At 39.4% G+C, this 24,820-nt stretch overlaps 1 protein-coding gene and 1 pseudogene across 4 annotated transcripts in view; one reads left to right on the forward strand and one right to left on the reverse strand.

The window, feature by feature from the left end:
* PHKA1 (phosphorylase kinase, alpha 1 (muscle)) overlaps positions 1-24,820 on the reverse strand; it is a 742,463-nt gene that overhangs the window by 542,111 nt on the left and 175,532 nt on the right. For all 4 annotated transcript variants that reach the window (XM_006895993.1, XM_006895991.1, XM_006895992.1 and 1 more), the window contains one exon: positions 10,178-10,276. In XM_006895993.1, coding sequence (XP_006896055.1) covers positions 10,178-10,276 — 99 coding nt within the window. The remainder of the gene's footprint in view (positions 1-10,177; positions 10,277-24,820) is intronic.
* Positions 9,117-9,500, forward strand: LOC102852152 (annotated as a pseudogene).

A 24,820-nucleotide genomic window follows, 5' to 3' on the forward strand; every position in this document is an offset into this window, starting at 1 on the left:
CGATGTATGATAGGGTATTATGATTATCACAAGAGTCCACAATTAAGGTTGCATAGTGGAATGTACTTGGGGCGGTGGGAGGGGTGCGGGGGGATTGTGTACCAGGGAGGGAGTCTTTCTTTTACTTTTGAAAGAGAGGAGTGAACTTGGGGAGGGGGGAGAGGGCTGGGTGGATAGAGAAGTGCAGCAATGAGTGAATGGAAATCCAAATTCTCTGTAAATGTTCATTAAAATTATTTAAAAAAATAGTTTATTATTATCTCCACAATCAAGGGCCTTTGCATAGTCAATAAAACACAAGTAAACATCTTGCTGATATTCTCTCTTTTCAACCAAGACCCATCTCACTTCAATAATTATATGTTTCTGTCAGTTCTTTGTTGAGGTACTGCTCCACTCAGTTTTTAATAACCTTTAGAAAGATTTTAACCTTTAGAAAGATTTTACTTGCTATTATATTAATGATATTGTTCAGGAATTTCCTCATTATTTTAAACTGACTTGTTTGGGAATTGGAACAAATATGAATCTCTTCTAATCTGTAGACCAGGCTGTTATCTTCCAAATTTCTTATCATGAACTAGTGAGCACATTCAGATTTGCATTTGTTTGCTGAAACGACTAGGAGGTCCAATTTTTTGCCAAAACTTTCAGTGCAATTTGAACTTCTTCCTTCGGTGCCCTTGATTTTTTTTTATCATTATGCTAAAATTTGTGTGGCTTTAGAGTTGTGTGTTTTCTGTGTGGGTATGGGAAGCCTCTGGATCTTCTTTGGCTGGCTAGAAGTCCCTTTCTGGGAACCAATGAGAACATGAACCGTGGCCTGCAGCCTTTGAAAATTCATTTGGACCCTCGGGTCAAAGGTCCTTGGGCCTGGTTGTCATTATTTTTTAAATGACCACTCCTAAGTGGTACAGCATTTTTCTGTCATTTCTCTGTATTGAGGTAACTTTGGCATGCTGTAATACTGAATGTTGTGCCATTAGTCTGTCAAATACCATAATGGTTACACATGGTTGATAATATCTGGTTAGCTAACAGATTAAGACAGGCCTGGAAACAGGAGTGGGTGGTATCCACTTCCTAAACATGCCTGTGCAAACTCTATGAACTTAGAGAAAGTATAATAGTTATAGAATAAGGTTAAAGTCTTTTATTTATGATGTCAGTACTAGATGGAATTTAACAGCAAAAACAATATATATTTCCAATTCCTTGTCTTCCATTTTGGATTTCCATTGGCTCGACTCTGTATGATGGTACTCTTGTTTTGGTTGAGGATCTGTGTGGATTGTTTCATTTTTAAAGCCTCTTATTTAGAGTCAATAAGGCCTCCAGGAGGGCTTGCATTTAAGGCCAAGCCCTTAGCTCCATTTTGGAAACTGAGTGAAGCAACTAGACTCTGCAAGATGGGCTCTCTTGTTTTGCTTGAGGGTCATTGTGGAATGTTCTTCTTTTTCTTTTTATTATTACTAAAGCCTCTTGTTTAGTCAACAAAACCTCCTGGACTGCCCTTATACTTAATAAGTCGGGTCCAAGGGACTATCTTTTAATCCTTTGCCACTGTATTTTGGAGGAACATTCTTCCTAGTCGTACACACTTTTCTGTCAATTTGCTGTGCTGAGGTAATCTGGGTTTGTTCTGATGCAGAACCTTGTACCATTGGGGTTTCAAATGCCATAATGGCTGCCCATGGTGGACAGTGTTTGGTGGAGCTCCCAGTTTTAAGACAGGTTGGGAAGCAGGAGTGGCATCCACTTTCTAAACCACATGCCTCTGGAAACTCTATGAACTTAGAAAAACTATAGTTATAGAAAGACCTCAGGTCTTTTGTTCATGAAGTTGCTATGAGTCATATGCAACTTGAGGGTAATCAGCAACAATAACAACTTTCAAGGGAGTTGTGGTGACCTAGTGATAAGAATCTGCACTGCAGTCCCAAAGATATGCTACTTTCTGTAATGGTTCAGTGTTGACCAATTCTTTTTGGTATATTGACTCTGGGTGTTCTTTCTATCTTCTTTTGATACTTCCTGCATCATTCAAGATTCAGCTGTTAGAATCCATCAGCACTGCAACTCGAGGTTTGAGTTGTTCTTCAGTTATTTTCATTTAAGGAATATCAAGCATATTTTCCCTTTTTGCTTTTTTAACTCCAAGTCTTTGCACATTGTGATACTTTGTTTTGTATTCTTGATTTGCTCTTTCAAATCTTCTGTTGAGCTCTCTCCTTTCATTATTATTATTTTACTTTTGCTTTAACTTTCCTACATTGAAGAGTAAATTTCACAATCTTTTCTGACATTCACGTTGGTCTTTTGTTTCCTTCCTGTCTTTTAAACGACTCTTCCTCTCTTGATATCATCCCAGAACTTGTCTGGTCTTTGCTCATTAGTTTTCAGTGCATCAAATAAATGTATACTTGAGATCGCTTTTAATTTCTTATTCATTCTCTCTCACTCATTGCCCTGGAGTCAGAACTGACTCATAGCCAACCCTTTATTGCTTTTGCAAGCCTGTAAATCACATAGTATTAGATTACCCATCTTTCCTCCTCTGAGGCAAGGGTAGGTTTGAACTTCCAGAAAGACAGTCTTTGGGTTAGCAGTACAACTCTGTATGAACTAGGCCACCAAATTCCGGTAGCATAAATTCAAAATCTCTCATGAATTTACTTTCTTCAGCTTCAGTTTGAACTTGTAAATAAATCCTTGATGGTCTGTTCTACAGTAGGCTCCTGGTCTTTTTGTTTGTATTATTTTATTTTGATTTGTTACAAAGTTTTTATACATCGTGTTTTACACTATTCTTCATTCACATTGTGTTTCATACAATCATTCCCATTCATTAGGTTTTATAAAATTAATCACCAGTGGACTGTGCCCACCCTTACCTTGTGTTTTCAGGTCCCTGCCAGATCTTTCCCCTTTTCTTTACCTCCTCCTTCTACCCACCAAACTATGCAACCCTGTGGTTTCTCCCCTTCCATCCTCACTCCTCTGCTCCCACCCCTTCCCTCCTTGGGTCCCCATAGATGTTTTACTAGTTAGCCTTCTATTTTTAAAACAATGGTCTTATACAGTATTTATTCTTATCAGACTAAGTTAGTCAGTTCACTCAGGATAATGCTCTCCAGTCCCTCCCAAGTTATGTAGTATTATTAAAAATCATTGCTCCTGAGTGCTGTATAATATTCTATACCATTGTGTAAACGTACCACAATTTCTCAATCCATTCAGTTGTGGTTCGACATTTTGGCCATTTCCATGTTCCTGCGATGGTGAATAATGCTGCTATGTACAATGGGTATAAATATCCGTTTGTGTGTCCATTGTAATTTCCTTGAGCTGTATTCCTAGCAGTGGAATAAGTGGTATATGGAGTTTCTATGTTCAGCTTTTGAGGAAACATCAAACTGCTGTCGAGAGTAGTTATAGCATTTTACAGTCCCACCAACAGTATATGAGAGTTCTAACATTTCCACATCCTCTCCAACATTTCTTGCTTACTGTCCTACTAAACTTTGCCACTGTTAATAGGGAGAGATGGTTACTATTATTGTGATCTTGATTTGCACCTTTCTTACTATCCTGGCCTTATTTTGTCCCCTATTTTTCCTAGATTTTATGATATGGCTGACTCTGAGAAGAATGGCAATCTCAGAACACTTGATCGTTCTAATGTGAAACCTATACTTGGACCAAGAGGCAGTCATCAGGACAAAGCAGGGAAGCACTGCATGGTTCAAAATTGGGAAGGGTGTACGTCAGGGATGTGTCCTATCTCCATACCTTTCCAACCTGTATGCAGAGCAGATTATCCGAGAGGCTGGACTCTATGACGAGAAGTGTGGCATCAGGATTGGTGGAAGATCTATTAACAATCTGCTTTATGCAGATGACACAACCCTGCTTGCTGAAACTGAGGAGGACCTGAAGCACTTGCTGCAGAGGGTCAAAAACTGCAGCCTCCAATATGGATTGAGGCTCAATATCAAGAAGACAAAGATTCTCACCACTGGACCAATTGGCAGCATCAGGATGGATGGTGAAGAGATTGAGATTGTTCACAGCTTTAGTCTGCTTGGCTCCACAGTCAACACTCTTGACACCAGTAGCCAGGAAATAAAAAAAATGTATTGTGATGGGAAAGTCTGCTGTTAGGGACCTCTCCAGGGTACTGAAGTTCAATGGTGTCACTCTGGAGACTAAGGTGCATCTGATACAGGCTATGGATTTTGCAATCACTTGTTATGCATCAGAGAATTGGACAAATACTAGGAAGGATAGAAGGAGAATTGATGCCTTTGAACCGTGGTGTGGAGACGAGTATTGATGGTTCCATGGACTGCTAGGAAAACAAACAAATTCATCCTGTAGAGGGTTAAATCAGGCGACTCCTTGGAGGCAAAGATTCTGGGCTTCGTCTGACATACTTTGGACGTGTAGTAAGGAAGGACACGTCCTTGGAGAGGGGCATCATGCTTGGTAGGGTGGAGGGACAGCGCAAGAGGGGAAGACCCTCTATAAGGTGGATTGATTCAGTGACTGGGGTAATCGGGATGGATGTGTCAGAGGCAGTGCGATTGGCACAGGATAGAACAGAGTTTAGGGCTGTTGTATATAGGGTCGCTATGAGTCGCAAGCGACTTGATGGCACATAAAAACAACAACAACTGTTTCCACAGATATAGCCAATTTGATTCCCATATAGTCCATCTGGTGAAGTTCATGTGGTGACAGAAATGATGGGAAGGGTAGAGAGACAGTGCAAGAGAGGAAGACCCCGGATGAGATGGATTAATACAGTAACTGGAGAAATGGGGGTTAGTGTGTTGGAATCAGTGAGACTGGCTCAGGACAGGGTAGACTTCATAGTTGCTGTACATAGGGCTGCTATGAGTTGCAGGTGACTAAACAACACATAGTAACAAACAAAAACAATATAATGTAAGAAAAATATTATAATGAAATGTGCAAAGAGCTGGAGTCAGAGAATAAAAAGGGAGGAATTCACTCAGCATTTCTCAAGCTAAAAGAATTGAAAAGGAAATTCAAGCCTTGAGTTATAATACTAAGAGATGATATAAGCACAACCTTGAATGATCTAGGAAGTATCAAAAGAAGATGGACAGAATACACAGAACTGCTATACCAAAAAAAATAATTGACAATGTTTAAGTTGCTATGAAGACATCATCAAAATAAGACCCCAGGAATTGATTAAATACCAAGTGACATGCTTCAGCTAACAGATGCAGCCCTGGATGTTCTCACTAGTTTATGTCAGGCAATTTAGAAGATAGCTAACTGGCCACCTGCCTGGAAAAGATCCTTATTTGTCCCTATTCCCAAGGAAGGTGATACAAAAGAATGCAGAAATTATTGAACAATATAATTAATATCTTATGTAAGCAAAATATTGTTGAAGATCATTCAAAAACAACTAGAACAATACACCGACAGGGTACTACCAAAAGTTCAAGCTGGCTTTAGAAGAAGCTATGGCACCAGGGATATCATTGCTGATGTCAGCTGGATCATGGCTGAAATGACATAATGTCAGAAGAATGTCTATTTGTGCTTTATTAACTATTCAAAGGCATTTGACTGTGTGGATCATAACAAATTATGGCTAACATTGAGAAGAATGGGAATGCTAGAACGCTTTATCGTGCTAATATGAAATCTATACCTAGACCAAGAAGCTGTTGTCCTAATGAAGCAATGGAACACTACATAGTTTAAAATCAGGAAAGTGTGCAGTTGTAGGTTGTTTCATTTCTCCATACCTATTCAACACAAATAACTTATGAAGCAGAACTTTATCAAGAAGAATGTGGCATCAAGATTGGAAATGCACTTATAAACAATTTGCATTATCCAGATGACATAACTTTGCTTACTGAAAGTGAGTAGCATATGAAACAATTGCTGTAGAAGATCAAGGACTACAGCCTTTACTATGGATTATCTCTCACCATTAAGAAAAAAAAGGTCCTCACCTCAAGATCAATAGTCAACATTTTGATAGATGGAGAAAGTCTTGAAGTGTCAATGATTAATCTTTCTTGGATTAACAATCAACATTATTGTTACCAGAAGTCAAGAAATCAAGAGGCATATTGAATTGGGCAAGTCTGCTGTCAAGGACCTCTCTAAAATGCGAAAGAGCAATAATGTCAATTTGAGAAGTAAGATGTGCCTGATTCAGGCCAAGGTCTTCTCAATTAACTGCTATGCATCAGAGAGATGGACAATAAATAAGGATGACAGAAGAATTGATGCCTTTGAGTTGTGAATATCCCATAGACTGCCAAAAAAAACAACCAAATAAATATGTCTTAAAGAAGCCACAACCAGAGTGCTCCTTGAAGGCAAGGATGACAAAGCTTCACCTTTCCTTTGGAAAGAGAGATCATGCTTGTAAATATATAGAGTCAGTGAAGGATAAGAAGATCACCAATGAGATAAATGGACATGATGACTTCAGCATGGACTTTAGCTGTTTGTATCGATTTGATGGCACCTAACAAAATGTCAAGAAACAAAGATTCTTACCACTGGACTCATAGGAAGTGCCATGATGGATGGAGAGAAGATAGAAACTGTCAACAGCTTCACCTTTCTTGGATCTACAATTAACAACTTTAGTACCAGCAGTTGGTAAATAAGAAGATGCATTACATTGATAAAATCTGCAGTGAGGGACCTCTCTTAATTATTGAAGAGTAATGATGTGAGTTTGAGGACTAAGGTGTGTCTGATTCAGGCCATGGTCTTTCCAATGACTTGCTATGGATCTGAGAGTGGGACAATGAATAAGTATGTTAGAAAAAGAATTGACGCCTTTGATCTGTGGTGTTGGAGAAGGGCACTGAACATACCATGGATGGCCAAGAGAACAAACAGGTATGTCTTGGAGAGGGTGCAGCCGGAGTGCTCTTTGGAGGCAAGAATGAAGAAACTTTGCCTCACATACTTAGGGCATGTTTTCAGGAGATGGTATTCCTTGGAGAAGGACAAGATACTGGGGAAAGTGAAGGGTCAGTGAAGGACAGGAAGACCATCAACCAGGTGGATTGACACACTCACTCCCATAATGTGCTCTTATGTGTCAGGGAGCATAAGGATAGCACAGGATAGAACAGGGTTCAGATCTTTTGTTCATAGTGTCGCTATAAGTTGTACTTAACTTCATGGCACCTAACAACAACAGCAATAAAAAACTGATAGAATATAATACCAACTGAGTTATTTCAGTAAAGAAATGCATGTCTGGATGTGCTCACTAGTTCATGCCAAGAAATTTGGAAGACAGCAACCTGGTTTACAGATTAGAAGAGATTCATATTTGTTCCAATTCCCAAACAAGTAGGTTTAAAAGAAAGAGGAAATTCTTGAACAATATCATTAATATCATTGTTGTTGTTGTTGTGTACCATCGAGTTAGAACCGACCCATGGCTGACCCCATATCAGGTTTTCAGAGACAGTTAATTGCACGGAGGAGATTGCCCATACTTTTCCCGCAGAGCAGCTGATGGTCTCGAAGCCCTTGACTTTGGGATTACAGCACAGCATCTTGCCACTAGGCCATCAGAGCTCCCTATTAATATAATCTTGTTGTTGTGTTGTTATGTGCCATCGATTTGCTTGCAACTCATAGTAACCCTATGTACAAGAGCCCTAAGCGTCGTTCTATCCTGTGCCAACCTCACCATCTCAAACACACTCATTCCCACCTCCCCAATCACAGAATCGATCCATCTCATTGAGGATCTTCCTCTCGCGCCGTCCCTCCACTCTGCGAAACATAATGTCCCTCTCCAAGGACCAGTCCCTCCTTGCAACATGCCCAAAGTATGTCAGACGAAGCTTCAGAATCCTTGACTCCCAGGAGCAATCTGGCTTCACCCTCTCCAGGACAAACCTGTTTGTTCTTCTAGCAGTCCATGGTATATTCAACACTCTTCTCCAGCACCACAGCTCAAAGGCATCAATTCTCTTTCTATCATCCCTAGTCACTATCTAACTCTCTGATGCATAGCATGTAATTGCAAAGACTATAGCCTGGATCAGGTGCACCTTAGTCTCCAGTCTGACATCTTTGCTCTTCAGCAGGGTTGTGTCATCTGCATAACGCAGATTGTTAATGACGCTTCCACCAATCCTAAAGCCACATTCCTCCTCGCATAGCCCAGTATATCAGATGATCTGTTCTGCATACAGATTGGAAAGGTATGGAGACAAAATACATCCCTGATGGACCTCCTTCTTGATTTTGAACCATATAGTGTCTTCTTGCTCTCTTCTGACGACTGCCTCTTGGTCCAAGTATAGGTTTTGCATTAGCACAATCAAATGTTCTGGCATTCCAATTCTTCTCAGAGTCAGCTATAGCTTGTTGTGATCCACATAGTGAAAAGCCTTTGCAGAGTCAATGAAGCACAGATATAGGCAAGTAAAATCTTGCTGAAAATTATTAAAAATTGAGTGGAGCAGTACCTTGACAAAAACTGACAGAAATATATAATTATTGAAGTGAGATGGGTCTTGGCTGAAAATAGAGTATATCAGAAAGATGTTTACTTGTGTTTTATTGACTATGTAAAAGCCTTCGATTGTGGAGATAATAATACATTATTAATAACATTGAGAAGAATGAGAATTCCAGAACACTTAATTGTGTTCTTACAAAATGAGCACATAGAGCAAGAAGCAGTCTTTCCAATAGAACTAGGGGATACTGCAGGGTTTAAAATCAAGAAAAGTGTGTGTTTAGGTTGGTTTTTTCTCCATACCTATTCATTACTTTTGTTGAGCAAATAACTTGAGAAACTGGACTATGTGAAGAAGAATTTGGCATTAGGATCAGAGGAAGACTCATCAACAATCTGAGTTATGCAGATAATGCAACTTTGCCTCCAAAAGTTAAAAAGACTTGAAGGACTGACTGAAGAAGGTTCAAGATTGTAGTCAGCAATATGGATTACACCACAACATTAAGAAGACAAAGATTTTTGTCTCATTTAGTGCAGTGTCAGACATGAGTTAAGGTTTGTTTCTTCACCACCTGGGACCTGCACTAAGCAACCATGTCCAAGGGCCCTGAGTAAAGAAGACATTGAACCAATGGTCCAGGAGGCTGAGAAGTACAAAACTGAAGATGAGAAGCAAAGAGATAAAGTGTCTTCTAAGAATTCCCTTGAGTCTTATGCATTTAATATGAAAGCAACAGTTGAAGATGAAAAGCTTCAAGGCAAGAGAAATGACGAGGAGGACAAGCAGAAGATTTGGCTTGATAAGAATCAGACTGCAGCAAAGGAAGAATTTGAGCATCAGCAAAAGGAACTAGAAAAGGTCTGCAACCCCATCATCACCAAGCTGTACCAGACTGCTGGAGGCATGCCCAGAGGCATGCCTGGAGGCTTCCCTGGTGGTGGAGCTCCTCCATCTGGTGGTGCCTCTTCTGGATCCACCATTGAAGAGGTTGACTAAACCAATCTGCATACTTTAGCATTCATTGTCCCACAGTTAAATTTTGAAGGACCCAAACTTTTAGCAAACTGCAGTTAAAAAGTCTAAAGTGCTAGACTTTTACTGTCTCTGAAAACCCACTTGGAGGGTCAATTGTAGGTCAGTTCTGATTCAATGGTACACAACAACAACACGCCTGGACAAATGGATGGTAAGTAAAAAAGAAAGAAAGATCCTAAATGAGATGGGATGATAGAATGACTACAAAGATTGGTTTGAGCATGGTAGTGATTATGAAGGTGGTTTGGGATAGAGCAAGGTTTGTCCTCCACAGGTTTGGTATAGTCATAGTGGATTGGATGGTACTTAAGAACAACAATGCACCATGATCTCAGTATGTTGTTGTAGTTGATATGTTCTATCAAGTTGAAACTGACTCATAACTAACCTTTCACCAGGTTTGCATAGACTATAAATCACACAGGAGGAGATTGCCCATTTGAATTCTCTATCTGGTGCCTTTGATTTGGCAGTGTAATTCTATTTACCTGACCACTTGAGCTCCCAATTATTGTACAGTGGTAAGGCGTATTTTGACAGATGATGTGCTTTTATTCATGTCTTCAAACGCCCTGCTAAGTCTGAGTGTGAATAAGAATAAAATTTTATGTAATTTAATGTGGCTATTGTTTTCTTACCTGACAGTGTTGTATTTCATCTGGCAAGACATGGATAACTGATTGGGGCCCACCTTTTACACCAAACAGATCCAATTCATCTAACGCTTCTAGGGCTGCCTGTGAGGAACAAAGAAGGAAAGAATAACTTCAGCTTTTTATTGTTGTTATTGTTATTAGGTGTCATCAAGGCAAGTATGACTCATAGTGACCCTATGAACAATAGAACTAAATTCTTTCCTATCCTGTGCAGTTCTCACACCTCCTGACACACTAGAGCCCATTGCATCAGTCATAGTGTCAATGCACCTGGTAAAGGAGTTTCCTCTCCTTTGTCGACCCTCTACCTTTCTGAGCATCATGTCCTTCTCCCAAGAATAGCCTCTCCTAGCAACACACCTGAATTAAAGACCCTATGAACTGCAGCATAAGCCATACTTAATATTACACACACACACACACACACACACACACACAGAGTTGGCCTAGTGGACAAAAAGTAATGCTACGAAGCCAAAGGTGGGTGACTCGAATCTGTGGCCCTCAGGCCTGTTTTTAATTGTTTTTGGTGAAACATTCTTCTGGCGTGTCCACTTGCTGTACAGAGGTAACTCGTGGTTGCAATGAAGCTGAACACTGTGACACTAATGTGTCAAACGCGAGAATGGTTACCCATGGTGGACAGTGTTTGGTGGAATTCCTCGATTAAAACAAACTTGGAAGTAGGAGTGGCATCCACTTCCAAAATAGCTTGCCTCTGTAAAACCCTATGAACCTGGAGAAAGGACGAAAGTGTCCAGGTCTTCTGTTCATAGGGTTGCTATGAGTCGCCTACGATTCAACAGTACTTAACAACAACAACACACACACACACACACACACACACACACACACACACACACATAGTTTTTTTCTTGTTCCCCAATATCTCAACAATGCACATGGTGTTACTTTAAATATGCATAATAGGAAAGAAAGTACAGCAACCACATTTTTCCTTGGGGGCTGTGTGTGTGTCTCAGTTTTCCTTTGTTTCTTTCTTGTCCTACAAATGTAGTTATAAGAAGGAGACCATAGCACTATAAAATGAATTAGCAATCAAGCTAAAGCATCACAAATTAACTTATTAAACCATTTTTGACAAGGGAGAATCAATGAAGATACAAACATATAATCCTAGAAGTTGTATGCCTAGAAGGTATATACATGACAGCCATTATGTTTTGCCACATAGTTGAAATTCCACAAACAAATGAAAGGGCTAGAATAATATTTATCTGTATTTTACATAAAGATACAAAATATCATTGATCATGGCAAACGATTTTTTCTATATTTTTAGATACACTGTTTTCTTTAAATTAGGGGTTTTTTTTGTATGTTTGTTTTGTTTTTTCTATCTCCATGCCTTTTTTGTTTTTATTTTTCTACTAATTTATTTACAAAATTCAAACACAAATTTGAAAAAGTTCAATTTCCCTCACCCCATCCATCAAATTGTACAGCCCAATGATTAATCCCCTCTTCCCGCTGCACATCGACATCCCTCTGCTTCCAGACTCTCTCACCCCTCCTGGACCCTTATACTCATTCTACAATAAAGATTTTATAAAATATTTATCCTTATGGGACTGAGTTAGTTCACTCAGCATAATTCATTCCAGTTTCTTTCAAGTTAGGTAATAATTTACAAATTTATTGCTCCTGCATGCTGCATAGTATTCCATTGTGTGAATGTACCATAATTTCTCAATCCATTTATTTGTGTTGGACATTTGGGCTGTTACCATGTTCTCGCGATGGTGAATAATGCTACTATGAACATTGGTGTACAAATCTCAGTTTGTGCCTCAGGTCTTATATTCTCAGGGTATATTCCAAGTAGTGGAATAGCTGGGTCTATTTAAAAATAGAAGCATTAGTTTTAAAATGTCTTACCTTCTAAATTAGATCAGCAGCAGAGGGAAGTGTGTGGCATGATAGAAGTAACTTGAGACATAAGCCATCATATTAAGGCCTGACTGAGGGGAGGGAGGTGCTAGGCAGTGTAAGCAGGAGTGGAAAGGAATTCCAGTGGAATAGGGAAAGTGATAGGACAAGACACACGTGCCAAGTGGGGGGGGGCAGGGTGAAACATGTGGTGGTGACACTGAATCCTCTGTTTACTTCAACAATGGGGAATCATCTGCTCCTTTCAGTAAAATACTTGTCTGTCAGACATTGTCCTAAAACTGAGCACCCAAATTAAGACAGATTAGGAAGAAGGATTTGCCATCCACTTCCAAAATAACAGGTGTTCAAGAAACCTATGTACAATAGAGCACACTTAGAGTAGAGTGGCAGATATGGCACCTGAGGCCAAGCCCTCAAATTTTGAAACACAAATGAAGAGGAACAATCATAAAGACACTAACGTGAACATGAAATGTGAGGAGCATGAATGTAGGAAAATTGGACTTTGTTAAGAAAGAAATGGAAGGCATAAATATTGACATCATAACTATTGGCAAAATGAGATGGATTGGAAAAAAACACATTTGAATCAGAAAATCATTTCCTACACTGGAGATAAAAAGGTGAGGAACAATGGGGTCTATTCCATAGTTTAAAAATGTCTTTTCTATATTCATCATAAAATACAATGTTATGGATGACAGGATAATATCCACACGCAAAAAAGGAAGTCCACTGGATACCACTGTTATTCAAATACATACACCCAAAACCAGATGCAAAGAGAAATAAATAGATGATTTCTGCCAACTTTTGCAGTCAGAAATAGATCACACATGCAATCAAGATGCATTAAGAATAATGCGTGATTGAAATGCAAAAGTTGGGAACAGGGAATAAGTAGTCAGAAAACATAAACCTGGTGACAGAAATAAGGCTGCAGGTAAAATGATAAAATTTTGCACAATCAATTATTTATTCATTGCAAATACCTTTTATAAGAAACATAAACAGTGACTATACATATAGATTTCACCTGACCATATGCACAAAAATTGGATCGATCAAATCTGTGGAAAGACTCATTGGAGCTCAATCAACTGTGAAAACTAGGCCAAGTGTTGATTGTGGATGAGAACATCAACTACTCATTTGGAAGTTCAAAGTAAAGCAAAAGAAGGTTAAATCAAATCCACAGGAACAAAAATTTGACCTACAGTCTATCCTGTCTGAATTTAAAAACTATCTCAGGAACAGGTTTGAGGCCTTGAACACTAATGAACGAAGATCAGATGCGAGAGGATATCAAGAATACAATCCACAGAGAATGTAAAAAAGTCATTGTAAAGTCAGAGGAGGATGAAAAGGCCAAGATGAATGCCAGAAGAGACTCTAAATATTGTACTAGAGTTCCAAGAAGACAAAGTAAAGGGAAGAATGCAGAAAGTTAAGCAGCTGAACAGAAAAGCAGCTCAGGAAGAAAAAGTATTACAACGAAATGTGCAAAGGTGCTGGAGTTAGAAAATTGAAAGGGCCGAACTAGTTTGTCATTTCTTAAGCTGAGGGAACTGAAGAATCAATTCAAGTCTCTAGTTGCAATACGTAATGATGCTATGGGGAGAAGAATATTGAATGATCCAGGAAGCATTAAAAGAAGATGGAAGTAATATACAGAGTCACTCTACCAAAGAAGAATTGACTGACATAGAATAATTTCAGGAAACAACATATGCTCAAGAAGCAAAGGTTATGAAGGAGGAGGTTAGAGCTACTCTGAAGGAATTGGCAAAAATAAAACAAAACCAAAAAAACCCCCAAAACCCAAGGAATCAGGATTTGATTAAATACCAATTGACATATTTCAACAAATAGATGCTACCCTGGATATATTCACCAGGTTGTGCCAAGAAATCGGGATAACTCCCTGGCCAACTGACTGGAAGAGACCTGTACTTACTCCCATTCCAAAAAAAAAGATGACTCAAATGAGTTGTGGTACTGGAGAAGAGTATTGAACATACCATGGACTGCTAAGAGAAAAAAACAACAGGTCTGTCTTGTAGAAGGTGAAACCAGGCTGCTCCTTGGAGGCAAGGATTTTGAAGTTCTGTCTCACATACTTTGGGCATATGGCCAGGAGGGACCAGTCATTAGAGGAGGACATCATTGATGGAGGGACAGCACAAAAGAGGAAGATCTTGGATGAGATAGATTGACTCAGTGATTAGGATAATGGGGGTAGGTGTATTGGAGACAATGAAATTGGCTCAAGAGAGAGCAGAGTTCAGATCTGTTGTACAGGTCACTATGAGTTGCAAGCAGCTGGATAGCACATAACAACAAAAATAAACTGTGGAAATTATTTAAAATATCATTAATATCATATGTGAGTAACCTCCTGATGAAGATTATGTGAAGATGACTGGAACAATACATCAACAGAGAACTACCCAAAATACAAGCTGGGTTTAGAAGAGGTAGTGGCACTAGAGACTTTATTGCCAATGTCAGATAAGCAAAGAGTACCAGAGAAATGTGTGTCTATGTTTCATTGACTACGCAAAGGCATAAGTCTGTGTGTATCACAAATTGTGGCTAACTTTGAGAAGGTAACACTTGATTGTGCTTATGTGAAACCTTTAGTTGAACCAGGAGGCAGTCCTCAGACCACAGCAAGGAAGCACTACATAGTTCAAAATTAGGAAAGGAGTGTGTCAGGGATGTGTCCTGTCTCTATAACTTCCATTGCCTACACAGATAGTTTAGGAGGCTGGACTTTATGTGGAAGAATGTGGCATACAGATTAGAGGAAAACTCAGCAACAACCTGGGTTATGCAAATGACACACCCTTGTTTGCTGAAACTGAGAAGGACCTGAAGCATTTTCTGGAGAAGACCAAAGACTGTAGTCTTCAATATGGATTGAAGCTTAACATCAAGAAAACAAAAATTTTCACCACTGTGCCAAAAGGCTACACCATAATTGATAAGAGAAGAGAATGAGGTTGTTTCTTCAGCTTGCTTGGCTCCTCAATCAACAATCTTGGCACCAGAAGCCACAAAATCAAAACACAAATTGCATTAGGATGTTTGCTGCCAAAGAGTAATGATATCAGTCTAGAGACTAAGGTGCACCTGATCCAGCCCATGATCTTCACAAATACTTGTTATGAATCAGAGAGCTGGACAATGACTGAGGATGACAGAAGAAAAATCAGTGCCTTTGAGCTGTGATGCTTGAAAAGAGTATTGAACATACCATAGACATCCAAGAGAATAAACAGGTCTGTCTTGGAGAGTGTGAAAACAGGCTGCTCTTTGGAGGCAAAGATTTTGAAGCTCCGTCACACATACTTTGGACACACAGCCAGTACGGACCAATCTCTGGAGAAGAACATCATGCTTAGAAGGGTGGAGGGACAGTGCAGGAGAGGAAAACCCTGGATGATGCAGAAATCAGAGTGATGGGGGTAGGTTTGTTGGAGTCAGTGAAATCGACTAAGATAGGGGAGGATTAAACATAGGACAACTGTTGTTGTTATAGCGACCCTATGTACAACAGCCCTAAACCCTGCTCTACCCTGTGCCAATCGCACTGCCTCTGACACACCCGTTCCGATTACCCCAGTCACTGAATCAATCCACTTCAAAGAGGGTCTTGCCCTCCTGCGCTGACCCTCGACCCTCCCAAGCATGATGTCCCTCTCCAAGGACCTCTCCCTGCTTACTACATGTCCAAAGTATGTCAGACAAAGCCTCAGAATCCTTGCCTCCAAAAAGTAGCCTGGTTTAACCCTCTCCAGGATGAATTTATTTGTTTTCTTGGCAGTCCGTGGTACATTCAATACACGTCCAGAGCAGCAACTGTTAGCTGAAATACGTCAATTGGTATACCATCTATTCCTGGGGTCTTATTTTTTTCTATTTCCTTCAAAGCAGCTTGAACTTCTTCCTTCATCACCATAGGCTCTTGCTCAAATGTTATTTCATTAAATTCCTCTGTATCTGCCAATTACACAACTTGTAAGTTCAGAAAAGTAGGAGAAAGGGGAAAGTAAAACAACTATGGCTAACTTTTTTTTTTTTTACTTTTCCTATGCTAACAGATGCTGCCCTGGATGCGCTCACCAAGTTGTGCCAAGAAATCTGGAGAACAACCACTTGGCCAACTGACTGGAAGAGATCTATATTTGTTCCCATCCCAAAGAAGGGTGAACCAACAGAGTGTGGAAACTACAGAACAATATCATTGATTTCACATGCAAGCAAGATTCTACTGAAGATTGTCCAAAAACGACTGGAACAGCACATCAGCAGAGAACTGCGAGAAGTCCAGGCTGGGTTTAGAAGGGGTCGTGGTACTAGGGATATTGTAGCTGATGCTAGATGGATCTTAGCTGAAAGCAGGGAATACCAGAAGAATGTATATCTGTGTTTCATTGATTATGCAAAGGCGTTTGACTGTGTGGATAATAACAAACTGTGGCGGACTCTGAGAAGAATGGGAATCCCAGAACACTTGTTCATTCTAATGTGAAACCTATACTTGGACCAAGAGGCAGTCATCAGGACAGAGCAAGGAAACACTGCATGGTTCAAAATTGGGAAGGGTGTACGCCAAGGATGTGTCCTATCTCCATACCTTTTCAACCTGTATGCAGAGCAGACTATCCAAGAAGCTGGGCTTTATGAGGAGAATTGTGGCATCAGGATTGGTGGAAGATCTATTAACAATCTGCGTTATGCAGATGACACAACCCTGCTTGCTGAAACTGAGGAGGACGTGTGGCTGCCATTTCAGCATGTGGAAATAGTCACATTGATGGCCAAGTCGCCATTCTCTGAGGTGACTAAGTTTATCCCCTGTGAGGGGTTTATAGCCCCTTGAGGTGTTTAGTCCCCTGAAATGCTGGCTAGAGAGGGTCAAAGACTGCAGCCTTCAGTATGGACTGAGGTTCAATGTCAAGAAGACAAAGATTCTCACCACTGGACCAATTGGCAGCATCAGGATGGATGGTGAAGAGATTGAGATTGTTAACAACTTTAGTCTGCTTGGCTCCACGGTGAACACTCTTGGCACCAGTGGCCGGGAAATCAAAAAATGTATTGCGATGGGAAAGTCTGCTGTTAGGGACCTCTCCAGGGTACCGAAGATCAATGATGTCACTCTGGAGACTAAGGTGCGTCTGATACAAGCTTTGGTCTTTGCAATCACTTCTTATGCATCAGAAAATTGGACAATAACTAGGGAGGATAGAAGGAGAACTGATGCCTTTGAGCTGTGGTGCTGGAGAAGAGTATTGAATGTACCCTGGACTGCCAAGAAAACAAAAAGTTTCATCCTGGAGAGAGTTAAATCAGGCTGCTCCTTGGAGGCAAGGATTCTGAGGCTTCGTCTGACATACTTTGGACATGTTGTAAGGAGGGAGAGGTCCTTGGAGAGGGACATCATGCTTGGGAGGGTGGAAGGACGGCACAGGAGGGGAAGACCCTCTATGAGGTGGATTGATTCAGTGACTGGGGTAATCAGGATGGGTGTGTGAGAGGGAATGAGACTGGCACAGGATAGAGCAGGGTTTAGGGCTGTTGGACATAGGGTCGCTATGAGTTGCAAGTGACTCGACGGCACATAACAACAACAACATGCTCTGGTGACCTCCTGGCAAGAAGCTACACTGTACTCTCAAAGGAACGCACTGTTCCAGGCCACCAGTTGCTCCGAGGAAGAAGGATGAGCAATTTCCTTCCGTGCAATATGGTACACAACAACAACGCATATTTGCATATAGTTCAGACACCAATGTAGAAAATTTGGTAAGTGACTTTTCAATAACACTAGATTGTGTTTCTACATGTTATTTTTATGTATGCTTCTGCGTACAGGAAGCTCTAATAATGTAGTCTATATGGAGTTATGGTGGTAACCCAAAAATGGCTCCTCTGGCTGTTTGAATCCAAAAGGAAATATGACCAGTCTGCTATTGTGTGATCTACAGCCTCCAAAAACTCATAGAATGGTCAGCTGTGTATCAGCATATTCCCTGATGTGGCTTTTGCAAACACATATATAACTATTCCCAGTTATTGGAAATTTAAATTTCCTTTTGTTTTATCTTCTTAAACAGTTTTGAGAAACATCTTTTAGCAGTTTGGGGGGCGTAGTGAATAAGAGTGTGCTACCAACTAAAAGGCGGACAGTTTGAATCAATTAGCTGCTCCACAGGTAAAAGAAGAACAATCTCTTCTTGCAATTCATAGCTTTTGAAAACTTCAATGGAGCATCAGTTGTGAGAATGTTCCAAAGCCATGACAATGACTTTGAATTTTTATTTTTTTAAAAAAAATTTAATTATTGTTCTAGTTTATTTAAAAAATTCAAAACATTGTTTTTTTTCCCCCAGAACAGATTCTTTCCATTTCCCTCAACCCCCCACCCAATCAAATTGTACAACCCCATGATTAATCCTCCCTTCCCCTGCACATCCTCATCCGTCTGCTTCCATGCTCCCCTCCCTTGGATCCTTATACTCATTTTACAGTAATTGTTTTATACAATATTTGTCCCCATGGGACTGAGATAGTTCACTCAGCATAATGCTCTACAGTCCCTCTCAAATTAGGTAATAATTTACAAAATTATTGCTCCTGTGTGCTGTGTAGTATTCCATTGTGTGGATGTTCCATAATTTCTCAATCTACTCATTTGTGGTTGTTCAGCTTTAGAAGTGCTAGTCCAAGGTATAAAGAGACTGTCCAATACAGCCAGAAATGCACAATCTCTTATCTAATCTTCAGAGGATAAAATTGATGAATGGGACCTTCTCATGATTAAACCCAGATGTGCATCAAATCTTTTCCCAACAGGGTGAAAAGAAAAACTACCTACTGGGAACAAACATTTGGTAATACCATCTAAGACAAGAGTCTCATAATGAAAGTTACAGAATACTCCTGGGCCTCCACAAGAGAAAGTCTGAAAACCCAATTACAAAATGGGCAAAAGACATGGAAAGAATTTTCACAGAGGAAGATATTAGAATGGCCAATAGGCACATGAAGAAATGCTCAAAAACACTGGCAATAAGAGAGGTTCCATGTGAGAAAGATGGGCGATTTCCTCCCGTGTAATTAATTGCCTCTGAAAACCCACCAGAGGGTCAGCTATGGGTTTGTTCCGACTCTAAAGTACACACCAACAACAAGGACAAAAATACAGAGTTCTGATGGTGTAGACTGTAAAGAGTTGTACTGCTAACCCAATGGCTGAATGTTTCTGCTGGTTCAAATACTCTAGTGAGGTTGAGGAGAGAAAAAAAGATGGGCAGTTTCCTCCTGTTATGGTTTATGGCCATAGAAATTTAATAAATGGTTTCTGTGGGTCAGAATGTACACAACTTAGTGAGTCTGAGTTTGAATTTTTAATGGTCAGAGATTGGGCTTTTTTGGCTTTAGTTCCACCAATGCCCAGCACACAGTATGGTAAATAATAGGATGTCTATAAATGTTAGGCTAACAGTTGATCTTGCATCCTGCCGCTTTGCTAAATTGATCAACTATGTTCAGTAGTTTTCTTGCTGAGACTTTAGGGTTTTCTAAGTATACTATCATATCATCTGCATAGAGAGATAATTTTACCTCCCCTTTTCCAATTTGGATATTTCTTATTTTCTTCTCTTGTCTTATTGCTATCACTAAGACTTCCAATAAAATACTGAATAGGAAAGCTGATAGTAGGCATTCTTGCCTAGTTCCTTTTCTCAAAGGGAATACCTTTAATTTCTCTTCATTGAGAACAATGTTGGCTCTTGGGTTTGAGTATATTCTTTTTAGTATGTTGAAGAAATTCCCCTCTAATCCTATTTTGTTGAGTGTTTTAATCAGGAAAGGGTGTTGGATTTTGTCAAAGGCTTTTCAGCATCAATTAATAGGATTTTGTAGTTCTTGTTCTTTGCTTTGTTTATGTGATTGTTTTTCTTATGCTACCTGTTATGAATCCACTTGGTCATGGTGAATTATTTTATTATGTATTCTATTGGCCAGGATTTTATGCAGGATTTTTGCATCTATGTTCATGAGAGATATTGGCCTATATAAATCAATTGTATTTCTCTACAGTGAAAAAGAGAATACAGAGCTGGAGCTAAAAAAAATAATACCCTTTACAATAGCTAATCACAAAATTAAATACTTGAGAGTAAATCTAACCAGAAGCACAAAGGATCTATTCAAAGAAAACTACAAAGCATTACTACAAGAAACAAAAAGAGACCTGGAGAAATGGAAGAATATACCGTGCCCATAGATAGGAAGACTCAATATTTTGAAAGTGACAGGACTACCAAAGGTGATTTAAACATTCAATGTAATCCCAATACAAATACCAATTCCATTCTTCAACTAGGTGGAAAAAGCAATCTCCAATTTCTTTTGGAATGGAAAGAGGCACCGAATAAACATAGCACTACTTAAAAAGAGAAACAAGGTAGTAGGCATCTCACTCCCTGATTTCAAACCGTACTACACTGCCATGGTGGTCAAGACAGTGTGGCACTGGTACAATAGTAGAGACATAGATCAATGGAATAGAATTAAGAACCCAGAAATCAGCCGATCTACCTATGGTCAACTGATTTTTTTAAAATTTTATTCAATTTTATTAATTTTAATCAACATTTACAGATATTTTGGATTTCCATTCATTCATTGTTGCACTATTTTCTCTACCCCCCCAGTTCATTCCTCTTTTTTTGCCCCCTTGAAAGTCTGTTTTAATTGTCCCATTGCCACAGTGCTTGTCAAAGCCAGTTCTGATTAATCTCCTTTGTCAGTGTATCCTTTGCCATTCCCTGTCACTCCTCCCTGAGAGAGACTTCACTCTGATTCATAAGGAAAAGGGGACAGTGTATTCTCTTAGCTACTTCCTGCTGAAAAGGGATGCTGTAGGTTTCAGAATGAAGATCTTCTCTCACTGCTCTAAAGCGCCTCTTTGGCAATAGGAAACACATAGACTATTATGGAGATTGATTTTGGAATTTAGATGCACTGTTATCAATTGTGCTTAGCCACACATATTCATATCCTTGAAGATGTATCATGGAACTGTTACAGCCTAGAAGACACAAATTTAACTAACAAGTTAAAAGTACATGAGTCAAAAATTAAAAGTAATAATATTCCGAGTAGAGGTTCTAACAGTGGCACAAATCAAGTTACAGAGGGAAGGTAGTTCTTAAAATAAAAGGCCTATTGACTAGCACTTTTTCTATTATAGTGTAAAGGTTAGAAACCACAAGATATAGAGGCTCAACTATGTCATTTATTGTTCTTAAGTCCTGGACCAAATTCCATCTACCACTGGGTTGTTTTACAGCTCAGAAGTTCACATGCAAGGCAGAAGTGAAGTAAGGAACTGCTTATGAGATTTTCTGTCAATTCTAAAAACTAAGAGATAGTGAGAAGAGTTGGGACCTCAGAAGGCTTTTAGGACCAAATAGTATGCTCTTGTGTCCAGGAGAAAACGAATATACTTACCAGTAATGTTAATGCTCACCCATAGCTCTTCTGAGAGGATCTAAATTGTTGAAGCATCCTCCTTTGTTTCCAGCTGGGAGCTGGGGCCTGTCAGTCCTGTCAGCCATGAGGACCTGATGTGGCCCACCCTCGGCCATGTGTCCTTTGCCATGTATCCTTCAGATCCACACTTAAAGCAAGTGAGTGGGAGCTTCCTCTCTACTCCCTTGCCTATGAATGGCTCTCATCTGTGACACTGTCTATTGAAGTGGCCCAGCTTTCCACAGTGGAAGCAATTCTGACCTCCTTTATTACCTTTGGGTGGCACTGTTTATGAGTAAGACTTACTTTTCCTGACACATGCCCTAAGGCTAGAAATATTAACAATATGATCATTTCCATTCCAGAGATACTTGTTCCACTGCAGTTCCTATTTTCCATAAATGGTTTTGGTAAGAAGAATATTGTAAATGTGGATACAGTTCCACTATTCCTGCTCCATGCCATGATATAGTGTTATTAGCATGAGCAGTTATAAATCCATTGCCTTCCTTACTCTAACTTAAATTTTTTTAATTTAAATTTATTATTAATTTCCGTAAAAATTTACAGAGACTTTGGATTTCCATTCATTCATTGTTTTACCTTTCTCCCCTCACAATCCTCCCCCCCCAAGACCACCACCCTCTTGCAAAAGTAAAAGGAAAATTCTTTCATTGTTTTACACACCCTTCCCCGGGTCCACTCCACCATGTAGCCATCGCTCTAGACTCCTGTCATGACAGATATATCTAATCACATATCCCTTTTAAACAGTTTTCTCCCTCATTTGTTTCAATACATTATTGAACCCATCTTTCTCAGTCTCTCCCCAACCCCAAGGTCAGTCCTCTTTTACAACAGTGGCACCATGCAATATTTGTCCTTTTGTGACTAGGATACTTCACTCAGCATAATATTCTCCAGAGTCAACCATTTTGAATAATATTGCATGAGTTCCTTGTTTTGCAATGCAGCACAGTATTCCATTGTGTGAATATACCAAGCTTCTCTAACCATTCCTTTGTTGATGGGCACGTGGGTTGTTTCCAACTCCTTGCTATTGTGAATAAAGCTTCAATAAACATGGGTGTGCATGGCCAACTGATTTTTGACAAGGAGATGAAATCTGTTAAGTGGGGAAATGACAATCTTTTTAACAAATGGAGTTGGCAAAATTGGAAAACTATCTGTAGAAAACTCAAGCAAGATCCATTCCTCACTCCATATACAAAAACCAACTCAAAGTGGATCATGGACCTAGGCCTAAAACTAAGGACTATGAATTTCATTAGAGAAAAGTTTGGAAGAACTCTAGAAGCCCTAATCCACGACATAAACTGTCTTCCAAGCATCCTGAAAAACCTACAACCAGGAGAAGATAAAACAGATGAATGGGACCTTCTAAGAATCAAATGCCTACGCACACCCAAAAACTTGACCAACAAAGTAAAAAGGGAAGCCACAGACTGGGAAAAAATATTTGGTAATGACATGTCAGATAAGGAACTTATATCCAGAGCTTATAAAATACTCGAGGACCACAACAAGATAAAAATAAACAACCCAATTGCAAAATGGGCACAGGATATGAACAGACACTTCACCAAAGAAGACATTCAGATAACCAAGAAGCACATGAAGAAACGTAAAAAATACTTATCTCTAAGAGATGCAAATCAAAACAACTATGAGATATCATCTCACCCCAGTAAGAATAGCAAAATTTAACAGAACCGCAAACAACAAATGATGACAAGGTTGTTCAGAAACTGGACCCCTTATTCAATGTTGTTGGGAGTGTAAAATGGTGCAACCACTATGGAAGTATGGTGCTTCTTCAAAAAGTTGAAAATAGAAATACCAGATGACCCAGCAATTCCACTACTGGAAATATACCCAAAAGAAACCATAACTGTCACCCAAGCAGATATATGCACACCCATGTTTATTGCGGTTTTGTTTACAATAGCAAAGAGCTGGGAACAACCCTAGTGCTCATCAACAAATGAATGTATAGATAAGCTTTGGCATATTCACACAATGGAATGCATTGAATTGCATTGAAAAACAAGGAACATCCTGAAATATTATACAAAATGGGTGACCGTGGAGGACATTATGCTAAGTGAAATATCTCAGTCACAAAAGGATAAATACAGCATAGTCCCTCTGTTGTAAAGCAGGCCTGACATCGGAGTTGGGGGAAAACTAAGAGGGGATAAATAATGTATATTGCATTGGAACATATAAGGGAGAAAACTGTTTGGAGGAATATATGATTAGGTATTATTGTCATGACAAGTGTTCAGAATAAAAGCTGCATAGTGGAGTGGGCTAGGGAATGGGAATTGTATAACAAAGAATTATTTATTATTATTATTATTATTATTATTACTTTTCAAAGAGAAAAGTGAACAGAGGGGGGACGGTTGAGCAAGGAGGAAAGTGTGCAACAATGAATGAATGGAAATTAAAAAAGTCTCTGTAACATTTCATTAAAATAAAAAACAAAAAAGCCCAAAACAAAACAAAACAGTACTCCTGAAGTGTCAATTTCAGGAAGTAAAATAATTAAGTCAAAGGATAGTACCACTTTAAAGACTATTTCATAATTCTAATTTTGGTAATTAAATTGTAAATTATTATCATGTCTTTGAATTGTGGCATTGGAAGAGTATTGAATGCATTGTGGACTGACAAAAGAACAAACAAATCTGTCTTAAAGGAAATAGAACCAGAGTACTCATTAGAGGCAAGGGTGTTGAAACTTTGTCTGGTTCACTTTGGGCATATTTTCAGAAGGAACCATTCTTTGAACAAAGACATTATACTGGGACAGGTAGAGAGGATCAACAACGGTGAAGACCTTTTATAAGATGGATTGATACAATGACCACCGCAACCAGTTTGAGCAGGACAGAGATCAAGAGGATGGCACAAGATAGGGCAAGGTTCAGATTGGTTTTTCGAAAGGTGGTCATGAGTCATATTCCATTTAATGGCACCTAAAACCACCAACAACGTAACATTAAATTACTTTGCATGCAGTCTGCATCAATGTAACTACCACCAATAGTGTTTGCCAAGACTTTCTTTCATGCAAACAAAGTTGTTGTTGTTGTTGTTGTTATGTGCAGTCGAGTCACTTGCGACTCATAG

This window comes from Elephantulus edwardii, unplaced genomic scaffold (genome assembly GCF_000299155.1).
Source record: "Elephantulus edwardii isolate Elephantulus edwardi_28Jun2011 unplaced genomic scaffold, EleEdw1.0 scaffold00178, whole genome shotgun sequence".
NCBI classification, from domain to species: domain Eukaryota; kingdom Metazoa; phylum Chordata; class Mammalia; order Macroscelidea; family Macroscelididae; genus Elephantulus; species Elephantulus edwardii.